This window comes from Neomonachus schauinslandi, chromosome 3 (assembly GCF_002201575.2).
Source record: "Neomonachus schauinslandi chromosome 3, ASM220157v2, whole genome shotgun sequence".
In the NCBI taxonomy this organism is placed as follows: domain Eukaryota; kingdom Metazoa; phylum Chordata; class Mammalia; order Carnivora; family Phocidae; genus Neomonachus; species Neomonachus schauinslandi.
Window position 1 is genome coordinate 45,373,931 of NC_058405.1, and position 12,567 is coordinate 45,386,497.

A 12,567-nucleotide genomic window follows, 5' to 3' on the forward strand; every position below is an offset into this window, starting at 1 on the left:
GGGAAATATCATAAAAATGCACTCCAGCAACAATCAATTCAGGCTAATGTGTTTCCTTTCATATCTTCCCTACCCCTTCAGTTTCTTCTTTTATTAGGTAGGGCACCATTATCACTACATTTGAGAAGGTTTGTTTGGTATTTTTTGTTGTTTTGTTTTTAAACTAAAGGTGAAATCTGTATTTACCCATCCAAAGAATACTTTCGCAGCACCTTCTCATTTGGCAAAGTATGCTTTTTAAAACTAAATTTGTTATTGCGGAGTTACATTAGCTTCATCATCCTTAGTTTTTTTTTCCCCCTCAATCATTTTATCATGTTAAAATATTCATATGTGACAGTTTATTTTAATCATTAAGCACTGTTAATTGAAGTACTTTCATTGTTCCCTATAGAGAGACCACATTTTAGAAAAGGGTTTGCTTGCATACAGTTTCTGGTAATACACTGTGAGCGTACTAATTAGGAGGCTCAGGTTTCTGGAACCTATAACCCAAGATAAATTCCTGAGCTTGGCGTGAAGGTGGTAGAATCCTGCTCAGCAGACGATCCCAGGACCTATTCATACTTGTATTCATATGAAACAAGAAGCTGAATGATGTCGGCTTCTTGAAAGGTATGCAGCTCATAAAAAGCAACCAGCAGGAAATCAGAAACAGGAAGGATGATGCTTTGTTGGAAACAATTTTTCATTCTGAGTACAATTATACTCCATGGACAAGAAGGCTACTACATCCTGTCACTAAATATCACAACCTAGAAGCCTCTAATGAACTGATTAGCATTCATGTATCTCTTGGAAGTCAGATATATGAACAGTTGGTGCACTTTGCTATTGAGAAAGCTTATAATCATAAATACTCTTTGCTGAGATTAGATTGTACTCGTTTGCTTTTCATCTTGGTTAGACATACTAGTTTTGAAGTAATTAAATTCATTCATTGCAGAGCTTTGTTTACTTTAATTAGGACTGACAACAAGTCACATTTTGAATATTAAATGGATTTATATAGATCTTATTAAAATGGCAAATTGTGAGCTTCTTATCAGATCTTAGAAAATGAAAGAATTCGGAAACTAAAACGCACAATGAATAAAAATGTATTTAACTAAAGTTTGGGTTATTAATGCTCAAACTTTATGTTTTAAGTTTTGGTGCTCATTAGTTGAAACACATGTCAAATTGTTTGGTTCATCAGCCAATTCTGGAAGAACATGTGTATTATCTAACTTGTTAGGGATATATTTTTACAAGTAGATATTTAAACAGTCATGACTTAGTAACTTAATCCGTTAATTGAATTGTTTTAAATTATAATGATAGAATTTTGTTATATGAAATTTCACTATTAGCATTCAATTATAGTATATTGTAATTCTTCCAGTGCATGCTTTTTATTTACATATACTACTGAGTATAAAAATATGAATTTAGTACATCCGTTAAAACGCATATACAATTATTTCATATATTCACATTGACTTTTTAGTAGTAATTATGTTACTTTCCAGTTGCTAAGCCTGGGACAGAAATATAATTGGAGTTGACTATTTCCACTGTAAATATTTGCTTGAAAAATGTGGGACACAAATTTGAGGCAGGTCCATCAGCATAGTTACATGTAAACTATTACATGTGAAGTATCCACATTTAGCTCTTATACATGAGAAAATTAGGAAAATGCCAGGACTTGTGTCATGTAGTGCCTGTTCGTTTTTTTTGAACTTTAGATTCTAGAATACTAGAATTTTAAGGAAAATAACAAATAGATCCTAGAGCATTGCCCTTGAAGTTCTTCTTGCCCAGGATTTACCTTTTCTTCTCTTCCTACTCCATCTCAGTTTCTTAGAATAAAATCATTTTGCCAGACATTTATATATTTTTGTATTTGTCACAACTTACATTACAATCACTTGGCTTTTTCCCATGTTATAGTCTTTAAATTTCTTCACTGCAATCCTACTTTATTTTCATACTTTTTTTTCTTGTTCTCGTGTATAACAATGTGTTAGGCACTTCTGAAATTATTATGTAGATGCTAAAACTATTCCAGTTAATTCCTTGAAAGACTTAGGTCTTATATCTGTATTCCACACTGCGTAAAACACAGCATCTTTTGGATAAAGGAATTCAGTACATTTCTATTTAATTGAACAGTGGTTAGAAAGTAAAATAGACGAATGGGATCTGTGAAACATAATATGTATAATATGTGTCCATTTGCAAGAGTGGGAGTTTGGGTAATTGGGTGATTTGTAGTAGCAGATTTTTCTCTTCAATTCCTCTCTTCCCTCCCCTCCCCTTCCCTCCCCTTCCCTCCCCTTCCCTTCCTCATCTTCCCTTTACATTCTTAACAAAGTGTTAGAACTCGGATTAAACTATCCTTCTCCTTATCCAAGTTGGTAATGAACTTTTCCTTCCCTCAGGTCTCACTGTGCTACAGGTGCAGCACTTGGTGCTCACGGCTCTTTTATAGTTACACTCTAGTTGTTCCAGGCAATGTCACCTTAGCCACAGCTTCCCCAACAACCCAACGTAAACTAGCCTCTCTCAGTCTGTATAATATCACACACTTTTATTTTCATCATCATACTTTTCACTCTCTCTCATGCATTTACTCCTTTTCTCTGCCCCACTCTCCAGAATGTATGTTTCATGAAAGCAGGGACTCTGCCTACCTCGTTAACTAGTGTTTTCTCTATTGCCCAGAAGAGTGGAATGCAGTGGAGCTTAGTGAATACTTACCGAATGGCTGGCTGGCTGCCTGGCTGCCTGGCTAGCTGGATCCTGAGTACTTAAGAAGATCTATAAAAGGTATTAAACATAGAGGACGGATTGAAGCTGGTCCTTATAAGATGTGTTAAGGGAAGTACTAGATATCCTTGTTGGGGGAAGCACAATAATCAGGGCAGGACATGAGACTGAATGTGAAATGTATTTGTGCTGGGTGGTTTCACCATCTCTTAATGAGAGAATAGCCCATCAGTAATGATGTAGAGTGCCTCATTAATCTAACCATTTATTCTGTCCTATCAGACAATCATTTTAAACTGAAAATTAATTTGACTATTTCCAAAATTGTTTCTGTTCAATCACAATTTTACCATTCTTGTGGATAATTCCAGTTATTCAAAGCTCCACTTCATTTCTTTGGGAGCAAATTGTTTCATAGATAACAATGATAAGAAAATTAACTTAGAAAGCTTTCTAGCTGTTAAAACAAGACCATGTCATTTCCATGGTTTTGGCACTTGGTTTTCTTTCCTATCACATCTTTTTAGTTTATCTAGAATTGTGGTATTTTTATTAAGAATGTTCAGGCGGGCACCTGGGTGGCTCAGTCAGTTAAGTGACTGACTCTTGATTTTGGCTCAGGTCATGATCTGATCTCTTGTCAGATTGAGTCCTGTGTTGGGCTCTGTGCTTGGTGTGGAGCCTGCTTAAGATTCTCTTTCTTGGGGCACCTGGGTGGAGTAGTCAGTTAAGCACCTGACTCTTGCTTTCAGCTCAGGTCTGATCTCAGGGTCATGAGATGGAGCCCTGCGTCGGGCACCGCACGCAGTGGGGAGTCTGCTTGAGTTTCTCTGTCCCTCTCCCTCTGCCCCTGCATGCCCCCCTCAAATAAATAAATAAATCTTCAAAAAAAAGAAGAAGAAGGTAGCGGGAGGGGGAGAATGAAGCGGGGGAAATCGGAGGGGGAGACGAACCATGAGAGACGATGGACTCTGAAAAACAAACAGGGTTCTAGAGGGGAGGGGGGTGGGAGGATGGGTTAGCCTGGTGGTGGGTATTGAGGAGGGCACATTCTGCATGGAGCACTGGGTGTTATGCACAAACAATGAATCATGGAACACTTCATCTAAAACTAATGATGTAATGTATAGGGATTAACATAAGAATTAAAAAAATTAAAAAAAAAAAGGAAAAAAAAAAATTCTCCCTCCTTCCCTCGCCCCCACCCCCCATGCGCTTTCCTCTCTTGCTCTGTCTTCAAAAAAAAAAAAAAAAAAAGTGCTCAGGATATTTCTAATATTTTATTAACTTGTGATTACTCCCTGAAAATCTTAAGAAGTGTTATTGGATAATACTTAGTTTTATTTTAACTTGATTCTTTTTTTAAAATATTTTATTTATTTGAGAAAAAGCGTGCACAAGCCGGGGGGTGGGGGGGGGAGAAGCAGCAGTGGGAGAGGGAGAAGCAAGCAACCCACTGAGCAGGGAGCCTGATATTGGGCTCGATCCCAGGGCCCTGGGATCATGACCTGAGCTGAAGGCAAAGTTGCTTAACCAACTGAGCCACCCAGGCGCCCCAACCAAATTGATTCTTGAGAATGGGCATATTCCCAGGTATTAGGATAAAATTGCTAATATTTGTGAAGTACCTGTTATTAAAATGCAAAGCCTTACCATGCAGTGAGGGGGAAGAAAAGGAGTAGCTTTAGGACCGTACAATTAGAAACACCCCCTAAAGTAGTATACTTAGTGTGTTGTCCAGCACGCCTACTTTTCAGGGACTCTATTAGCCCTTAGCATTACATCCCAAATGTATGTGTGTGAATGCATAGATGTGAAATTTTTTGAATGGAAGTTCCATGGCTTTCATCGCACTTTTGAGGAGGGCTGTTACCCTTGCCACCAAAGTTTAAGAATGATGGCACACTAGGGGAAAATGAATAATTGGCACCAATGTAGTGGCAGGCGAGTAGACTTAATGCAGCCGCCAAGCAGATGGAACAGGGCATCTACAGAAGGGGCTGACCGTCAGAGGTGACCATCCTCTAGAAATGTGGCAGGAGCAAAGCACGAGTAGGGAATTGGACTAGAAGGAAAAACTCTGTTCCAGCAGACTACAATGGATTACAAATGCTGTGTTCAGTGGAACGAACTTATAGCCGTAGAGATGAGAGAAGAAGGCTTTGTGGAAGAGGAAGAATTGAAGGAAGCTTTGAATGATAGGTTTGGACAAGCAAAGGCAGAAAACAGTTTCTCTTTTAGACAAGAGTTGAGGATATATAAATAATCCATATGCATATAGTCTGTATCTGGGACATAAATAATTTTAGGTGAGAGTTATAGATTGAATAAATAGGCCAGTGTTGATTTCTGACCTTACTATATAAATGAAGGAATGGTTATTTCACATTACAAATGAATCACCATATGGTCCATTTAATGTTAGTTCCTGAATGTGTTTCAAATGTGGTTTATTTAATTTACATAAATTCACTTTATAATATTTCATGAATATGGATATTTCCTAAGACAAAGTGATTGGAAATCTGTCCCGTGTGGCTGTATTGTTACAATTTCTTATGATTTTGTGATTTGAGTAATTATAGAAAATCTTTTGTTATTTAAGCATTAAGAAATGATACCACACATAAATTCATCAACCACTCATCAACCACTGCTACTATTCTGATCTAGATTCTAGAAAATATAAGGAAGCATTTTGCTATTCAGATGATAGCCACAGAAAGATCTATAGATTTTCTTAAGGTTGTTAAAAAATATCAACTCTTGCATTAGAATCCAGACTTCCTACGTTCTAGTTTGTTCTTTTTTTTCCTAAAATACTATATATAAAAGTAAGAAGAGCTTTGTATGGTGGGGAAAAGAAGGAGAAAAAGGAACTAGCATAGAAGGGTAGTAAGTGATCTGTGGTCTGACCCTAGACATGGGTACAAGTGAGCTGTGATTGACTGGGATGCCTTTCCTTTTGGGGAGCTTGGGTTCCAATTGGTAGAAATTTTCCATGCCCCTTGGATTTTACCACCCATCTGGCAGCAAGGCTGCCTCTTTCTCTCTCAAAATAAAGGGCCCAGATCAGTTTCCTTATTTTATCTTCCACTGGAGGATACTCTGATCAGAGGAATCCTATCTTTTCAAATTGTGGAAAATCTTTCCTTTAGGTTATAAACCTTCCATGTTTGGTTTTCTTTTCTTGGGCTGAATCTAGTTATTCTTATTACTGACTTTTTAAAAAATTATACTAATATGTTTATTTTCTTACATTAGAGACAGTAAGATGGCTTTGATAAGCTTAATTCTATGTGTTCCGTTTCTTTAAAAGTCCCAGTTTAAAGGAGCCATAGAAGATTGTGAATGATACTCTTAGCAGTCATCTTTTTAGAATGAGGTATGGTATATCTAACCGCATTAGTGATTTGTCACACTACAAAGGAAATGCTATGGTTTAAAAAATGTTTTCTAATGCCATCACTATGTTCTCACTGTTAGTCTTCTGAAAATCAGTGTGCTTTGAATTGTGTTGTCATAATAAATGAGAAAAGAATATTTCTGTATGTGCAGGTTTATGTGCCAGATCATAATTTTAAAACATGCAATGCATAGAATATATGTACCAATTTTCCAAAGGGAAGTTAAAACATGAAGTTACATAATATTTGAAGTTTCTAGTGTAACTCTTTATTTTTGGATTGATCTTAGAAACTTAAAGCTTAAAATGAGTAAGTGGGCAATAAAAATACTAAGTGATTACATTTACTACTAAGTGCTATTCATTTCTCTAAGAACTTTGCATTATTAACTCATTTAGTCCTCGCAACAGCCCTGTAAAATGGGTGGTATTCTCGTTCCCATTTTACAGATGAGGAAATTGTAGCACAGAGAGAATAAGGCACTGCCCACAGCCATCTACCTCCAGGTGTAGGAGCCTGAAATTGACCCCAGTCGTCCAACTTAACCTGTATGTTCAGTGCCCATGTAGTTGATTTCAGTATCGTCGAAATTACTCAACTTTAGCTACTGAGCTATAATTTAAATCATACTGCATGATCTGAATAACATAGATACGCAAATTGGAAGTAGAATTTCGTTAAACTCAATTGTAAAAGAAAAATATTAAATAAATATTTAGCTTTTCTGATAACTGTGACAGTTAAGAAATTGAATTTAAGATTTCACCACTGTACAGGATAGATTTAGTTATAAGAACAGTGAACTGTTAGAGGTAGTTTTGGCACTTTGGACTCACGGGTTTGTTTATTTTTTCTAAAACATTGTAAGTTTCTGAATCCCTTAACTATAACATACAGCTTTGTTATCAGTGCAAAAGAACAATACGAGAAACTTTTTAAGTTACATGAAAATATGGAGAAGTCATACCAGAGTATGATGGGATACTACGCCATTGATGTGAAGAAGATGTCTGTGGAAGACTTTTTAAATGACTTGAATAACTTCAGAACCACATTCATGGTATGTTAAAAATTTTAATTTGTTTTTTGAAAAGGTGTCTGTGTCTATACTATCACATCGATTATTACTTTAATCTCATTACTTTATTACACTCTTGTCTGTAGTAAAATAAAATCTACCTTTCCCGATGTTGAAAGTTAGCTTTAAAATTTTCAAATTTTAATACTATTGAAAAATGTGCGGTTTGTGCTCTTTTTGGCCTTCCCAACTTTAAGCTGTAATCGGAAATTTTGATTGAAAATGTGACAAATTCTAAAATTTTTCATAAAGACTCCCCTCCTGGCCAATTATAGAACACTTTTGTAATCTGTTTTTGGCTATGAATTTGTTTCTTTATACTTAAGCTCAATTTGTATTTTTGTGGTATAATTTTACCAAATTCCATGAAGCTTTTATGAAGCCTTTTTTTTCCCCCTTTTCTTTTCTTAATGCATTGTACAATAAGCTACCTGTGGTTTGCCTTTGAATGGATTTTACATTCCTAGGGTTTCCTTTAGATACTTTAATAGGGAGGTCAGGTCTTTGATGTGGAATCCTTTCATTTAGGCATTAAAAAGATCTTTTGAAAAGTATTAGCTGATTAGATGAGGAAAAAAACCACACACATATTAAAGTGAGAAAGCATTTTTGCCTCCCTGGGGAAACTGGTGATACATTTCTGCAACAAAAAATTATGTTATTCTTAATAGATGGGTAAGTCATTTCTCTATTTCAGCAAATGTTTGTGGAGATTAAAAAGTTTCGAAGGGTAAAGAAAACTTGAATTTTAAAGAAGTGGTTCTTTTTACTCTCAGGAAAAATTTAGTGCTGAATTTATTGGACTTGGTTATAATCACTTGGTTATGAGATAGTCCTTTAATAAAAACTCAGTATTTTAAAGGAAAACTAGTCTATAATAAATACACATTTGCTCATAGCTTTAGTTTTTTCCCTTCGCAAATTCAAGATGATTCTTTAGTTTTTCACTACCAGAAGTGGAAGAAGTGGATTTGATTGATAAATATATGCCTATATGTGTGATATATTGTACAGTATATTTAACTTTTATATCTTACGAGGCAACATGGCTTAGTGGAAGTAACATAGGTTTTGGAGTCTGGGAGAACTAGGTTTGGACTCCACACTAGTTACGTGACTGTGAACTGCTGTAACCTTCCTGAGCCTCAGTTCCCAAATAAATAGAAATACTCGTTCCTTTCTCGTAAGAGTGTTTATTAAACCAGCTAATATATATTAAGTATTTATCACAGCTCCTTGCACATGGTAGTTGTCTAATAAATCAGTGTGCAGTGAAGGATTAACTTAATAGTCTTGAGGTATTTCAGCCCTGCATATTTCAAAGAAAATACTAGCCCTCCATTGGCTCCTGGGAGATCACCTATAAGCCCGTGGAATATGCTGTCTCATAAGGATGTTTTTTTATGCCTGGGGCCTTGGACCAAACTATAGATAGGTTTTGCTAGAATTGTGATTTATGGTGAGTACCTCTTCTTGTTCACCTGAAGCCCTGGAGTGCACTGTTCAGTTTCTCCTCTATAGGAGGCTAGAGACTGAGTAGCTAAGGTTGTCCATGTGGAAGGTCCATGCCTATGTGACTGACCTTCCCAATAAAAACTCTTGACACCAAGGCATGGGAGAGTTCCCTTGGTTGGCAGTACTTCATATGTGTTGTCACACATCATTGCTAGAATAATGGAACTCCTCTGGGAGAAGTCAATGGTGATTTTAATCTGTGCCCTTTCACTGTAATAAACTGTAACCATGAGTACAAGAGCTTTTCTGGGTTCTGAGTCCTTCCATCAAATTATCAAACTGGTGGGTAGTCTTGGGGACACTTAACACAATTATGCATAAAAGTATAAAATATATGAAATAATAACACCTATCATATAATGAGTGTTCCGTGAACCAGATATTCTTCCAAATGCCTTATGTATGCTATCTCAGTCAATCTTCATAATAGTTTTCCAATTATCACTGTTACCATCCCTCTGTGGCACAAAGATGGAACGTATTTGGCTTAATTTCATTAGTCTATAAAATGGTAGAACTAGGATTTGAGCCCATACAGGCTTCCTCCAAGAGCCTGTACAATTAAATGCTATGTAGTGCTCCTTCTCACATTTTATAGCTTGTGTTCTATTTTACAAATAAGATCACTGGCATAGGAAGGGTTTTCTAATGAAACCAAGGCTGTACTTTCTTTAAGCATTTAGATTGACATTTGAATCAAGTCTAATTCCCAATTTTCCTAAGATCTGGTAGGATTGGAGGGCTTTGGGCATTCTAGGGGTAACTTGGTCATTGTATTACTAAGTGGTGGGCAGAGGGAGAAAGTGTTTGAATGGAGAAGCATTCAAAAGAGGGGGGTAATAGAGTGACAGCTACACTTTGTCTATTTCAGAGTTCACATGGGTCCTAGAAGTAGAAGCTGTCACACACACATATGCACATTGTACTGAATTAACCTCATTAGAGCTAAATATAAAAAATATATTTTATTTAAATGAATAATTTGGAGAGGAAATTTTCTTTTGGGTAAAAATAGACACAAAGAAGACTGTAAGGGAAGTGGTTATATCAAGGTAGTGAAATTTGGCACACAAATTTTATTCTTTCTTCCTTTCTGGTAGATATGGTTATGCTGCTTGAATTTTAGACAGTGTATGTTTAAAAAGATGACAGTGTCAATATTGGCAAAAATTTTTGACAAATGTTTTGTCAAATTCTCCTGATCCCTTATGTTGCTATTTAATTCTACACTATTCAACTTTGAAAATCCAGTTAACCTCACTGAATCAGTGTGAAAATTTTAGCAACAGATGTAGAACTTTAATGTGTTGAAAGTCTATTCTGGAAAGGCATATCAATACAATCTCTTTTTGAGAAAATCCTGGTGAGATATGTTTATATTGTTACTTCATCCACTGGTATTTAGGAATACTCCTGGTCGTGAATGAGCAAATTTTACCATTAAAGTGGAGATCCATTTTGTATTACATACATGGAGTTGGAACCACTGTCCTCATTCCATATCTACCCCCACTCCCCGCCCCCAAAACTATGGCTGTTTTCCATGGAATGTTCTCTCCCAAGTTCAGATCATTCTACTTATGGTTCCCTATGCCTGGAGCATTCTGTCCGTATTTTGCCCGGCAAAATTACTATACTCACCCTTCTGCTCTCTGCTGAGACTTCACTTCATCTGTTAAGACCTGTGACTATCTTGCTTACCTTTGTTTCTCTAGTGTAATTCATGGCATTTATCTATTACTCAACAAATAGACAAATTTGTTGGGTAATAGATAGTCTTATCTACAATGGGGGCCAGGATTTAATAGCTAATACATATAGTGCTAGCAAGTGCCAGGTGCCCTATTCATTCATTTAACCCTAACAATAACCAGATGTGGTATCCATACTGTTGTTATTCTGATTTTACAGATGAGAAAGCTGAGGCTTAGAGAGATTGTGACTTGCCAGCAATTGACGGAGCTGAGGAGCTAACCCGGGGAGTCTTGTACCAGTCTATGCCGTATATGGCTGAACTCTATTAATTCCTATTAAATATGGCAATTACATTTAAATGGCTAACAGGACTAATCTGAAACTTAATACCTCCCCAAAGTACAAATGTGGCTCCTTTTATTTTTAGTAGTGATTGGTTTGTGAATAATGTATCCAAAAATATTTATATTTTAGAATTGCCCCAGAATTTACTCTTAAGCAATTAAAGCCCGGCTCATTTCTATTTAAAACCCTTTACTATACCTTTTACCAACCCATGTAATCTCTTACCAGAGTTACTAAGATCTTTTAACTACTTTGTTTAGATGTAGCTGTTCAGGTTCTTTTATTTATTTATTTTTTCCTTTCCTTTCTGAGAACCCCTACACAATAGCTAAAGGAATATCTGTTCTAGACTGCTGCCTCAAGCCGTGTAGACCAAGGGAGAAAAATTCCACAATCACGTAACTTACTCTGAGGAGCACCTGCTCATTGTGCAGCTTACCTCACCTCTTTTCGACTTGGAGATTCTCAAGCGGCAATTAATATGTTGTGTTTTAATGATCTACTCTAGGTAGATAGTTTCTATTTAGAACTACTGATCAATTTCCAAGAGATAAGGAGTAAGTTTCCATTGTCATCTTATTTAGCTTTATTTTTATTACCATCTTCAACAAGATGAATCCAGAAACATCTGCCACCAATCAAGTGCCTGCTTCTTGCTAGACTCCACACTAGATGCTTTACACGTGTCCTCCAACTTTGTCTTCCCAGTGTTCTCGTGAGGGACAGAATGTCACCTGTGCGGTAACTGTGGGGTAGAGAATCTCAGTGCCTTTGCAGAAGGCTTCAGAATTGGTAGGGGCTAGGATTTGAATGGAAGCGTGCCTGACTCCAAAGCCTGTACTTTCGAAAAATATTTCCAAGTAGACTGGTGCTCAGAGCGTTTGGGAGAATTGTTAAAATGTGATTTTTAAGGGCATTTTTGATAACTTACTAGAAGGAATCAGCACAAGACCTACTTTATTTCTTCACTCCTTGATAGAATAACTTTCTGTCTATATTGATGTGTTCATGGTAGAAGAATGTATGCTGGTCTGGTTCTATTTCAAAGCATCAGATGTTCTCTTTTAAAATGAGAGGATTATTAATGTACCCCAAGGCTGGGGTGAGGGTGGGTAAAGAGTCAGCACCTTTCTGTAATAGATCTTTGTTTCCTGTAGGACTCATGGGAACCATGGAGTTCAAATTGGAGATACTAGGTGGGAATACTTGACCCCACACTGTAGGCTGAGTACATCAGTGTCCTCCCAGGCATCAGGCTTCATCAAGTGAAGTTCATGCCTTCAGTTGTATAGTGTTGTAGAACGATAATCATCGTTTTCCACTCGTGATTGGTTTTAGGCACATTGTTACATGCCATTACCAATGTACCCATTACTCACAGAGGTGATGCTTCTACTGGATGAATTGAGCCCATTATGGAATTCTTGTTGGCTTTTACTAGGACCCTCCACCCCCTGCCTTTATGCTACCTAACAGCTATAGCATGTTCATGTTGGTCCTTTGAGTTTAAACCTAATTTTCATGTGTCTCGTTGGGCCCTATGGCCTTGAAGCATAATGTTTGTCCTGGCCCCACTTCCCACTTATATTTATATTAGAGAATTTTGCTCAAAGTGCCTTCACTCACACCTGAAATATGCGGTCTCTTCTTTAACATTTTCGTTTCTTATCTTGGTGATGCTTTCCTTTTTCGTCATTGAAAGTTCTTTTGCTATTCTCTCTCTTTAACCAGAATTATTAGCATAGTGCAACAACACTCTTAACTCCTTAAGCA

General features: G+C 36.7%; 1 protein-coding gene across 4 annotated transcripts in view; it reads left to right on the top strand.

Annotated features, from left to right (window-relative positions):
- Positions 1-12,567, top strand: part of DIAPH3 (diaphanous related formin 3) — a 488,058-nt gene that overhangs the window by 296,558 nt on the left and 178,933 nt on the right. For all 4 annotated transcript variants that reach the window (XM_021697835.2, XM_021697836.2, XM_021697837.2 and 1 more), the window contains one exon: positions 7,057-7,221. In XM_021697835.2, the coding sequence (XP_021553510.2) occupies positions 7,057-7,221 (165 nt within the window). The remainder of the gene's footprint in view (positions 1-7,056; positions 7,222-12,567) is intronic.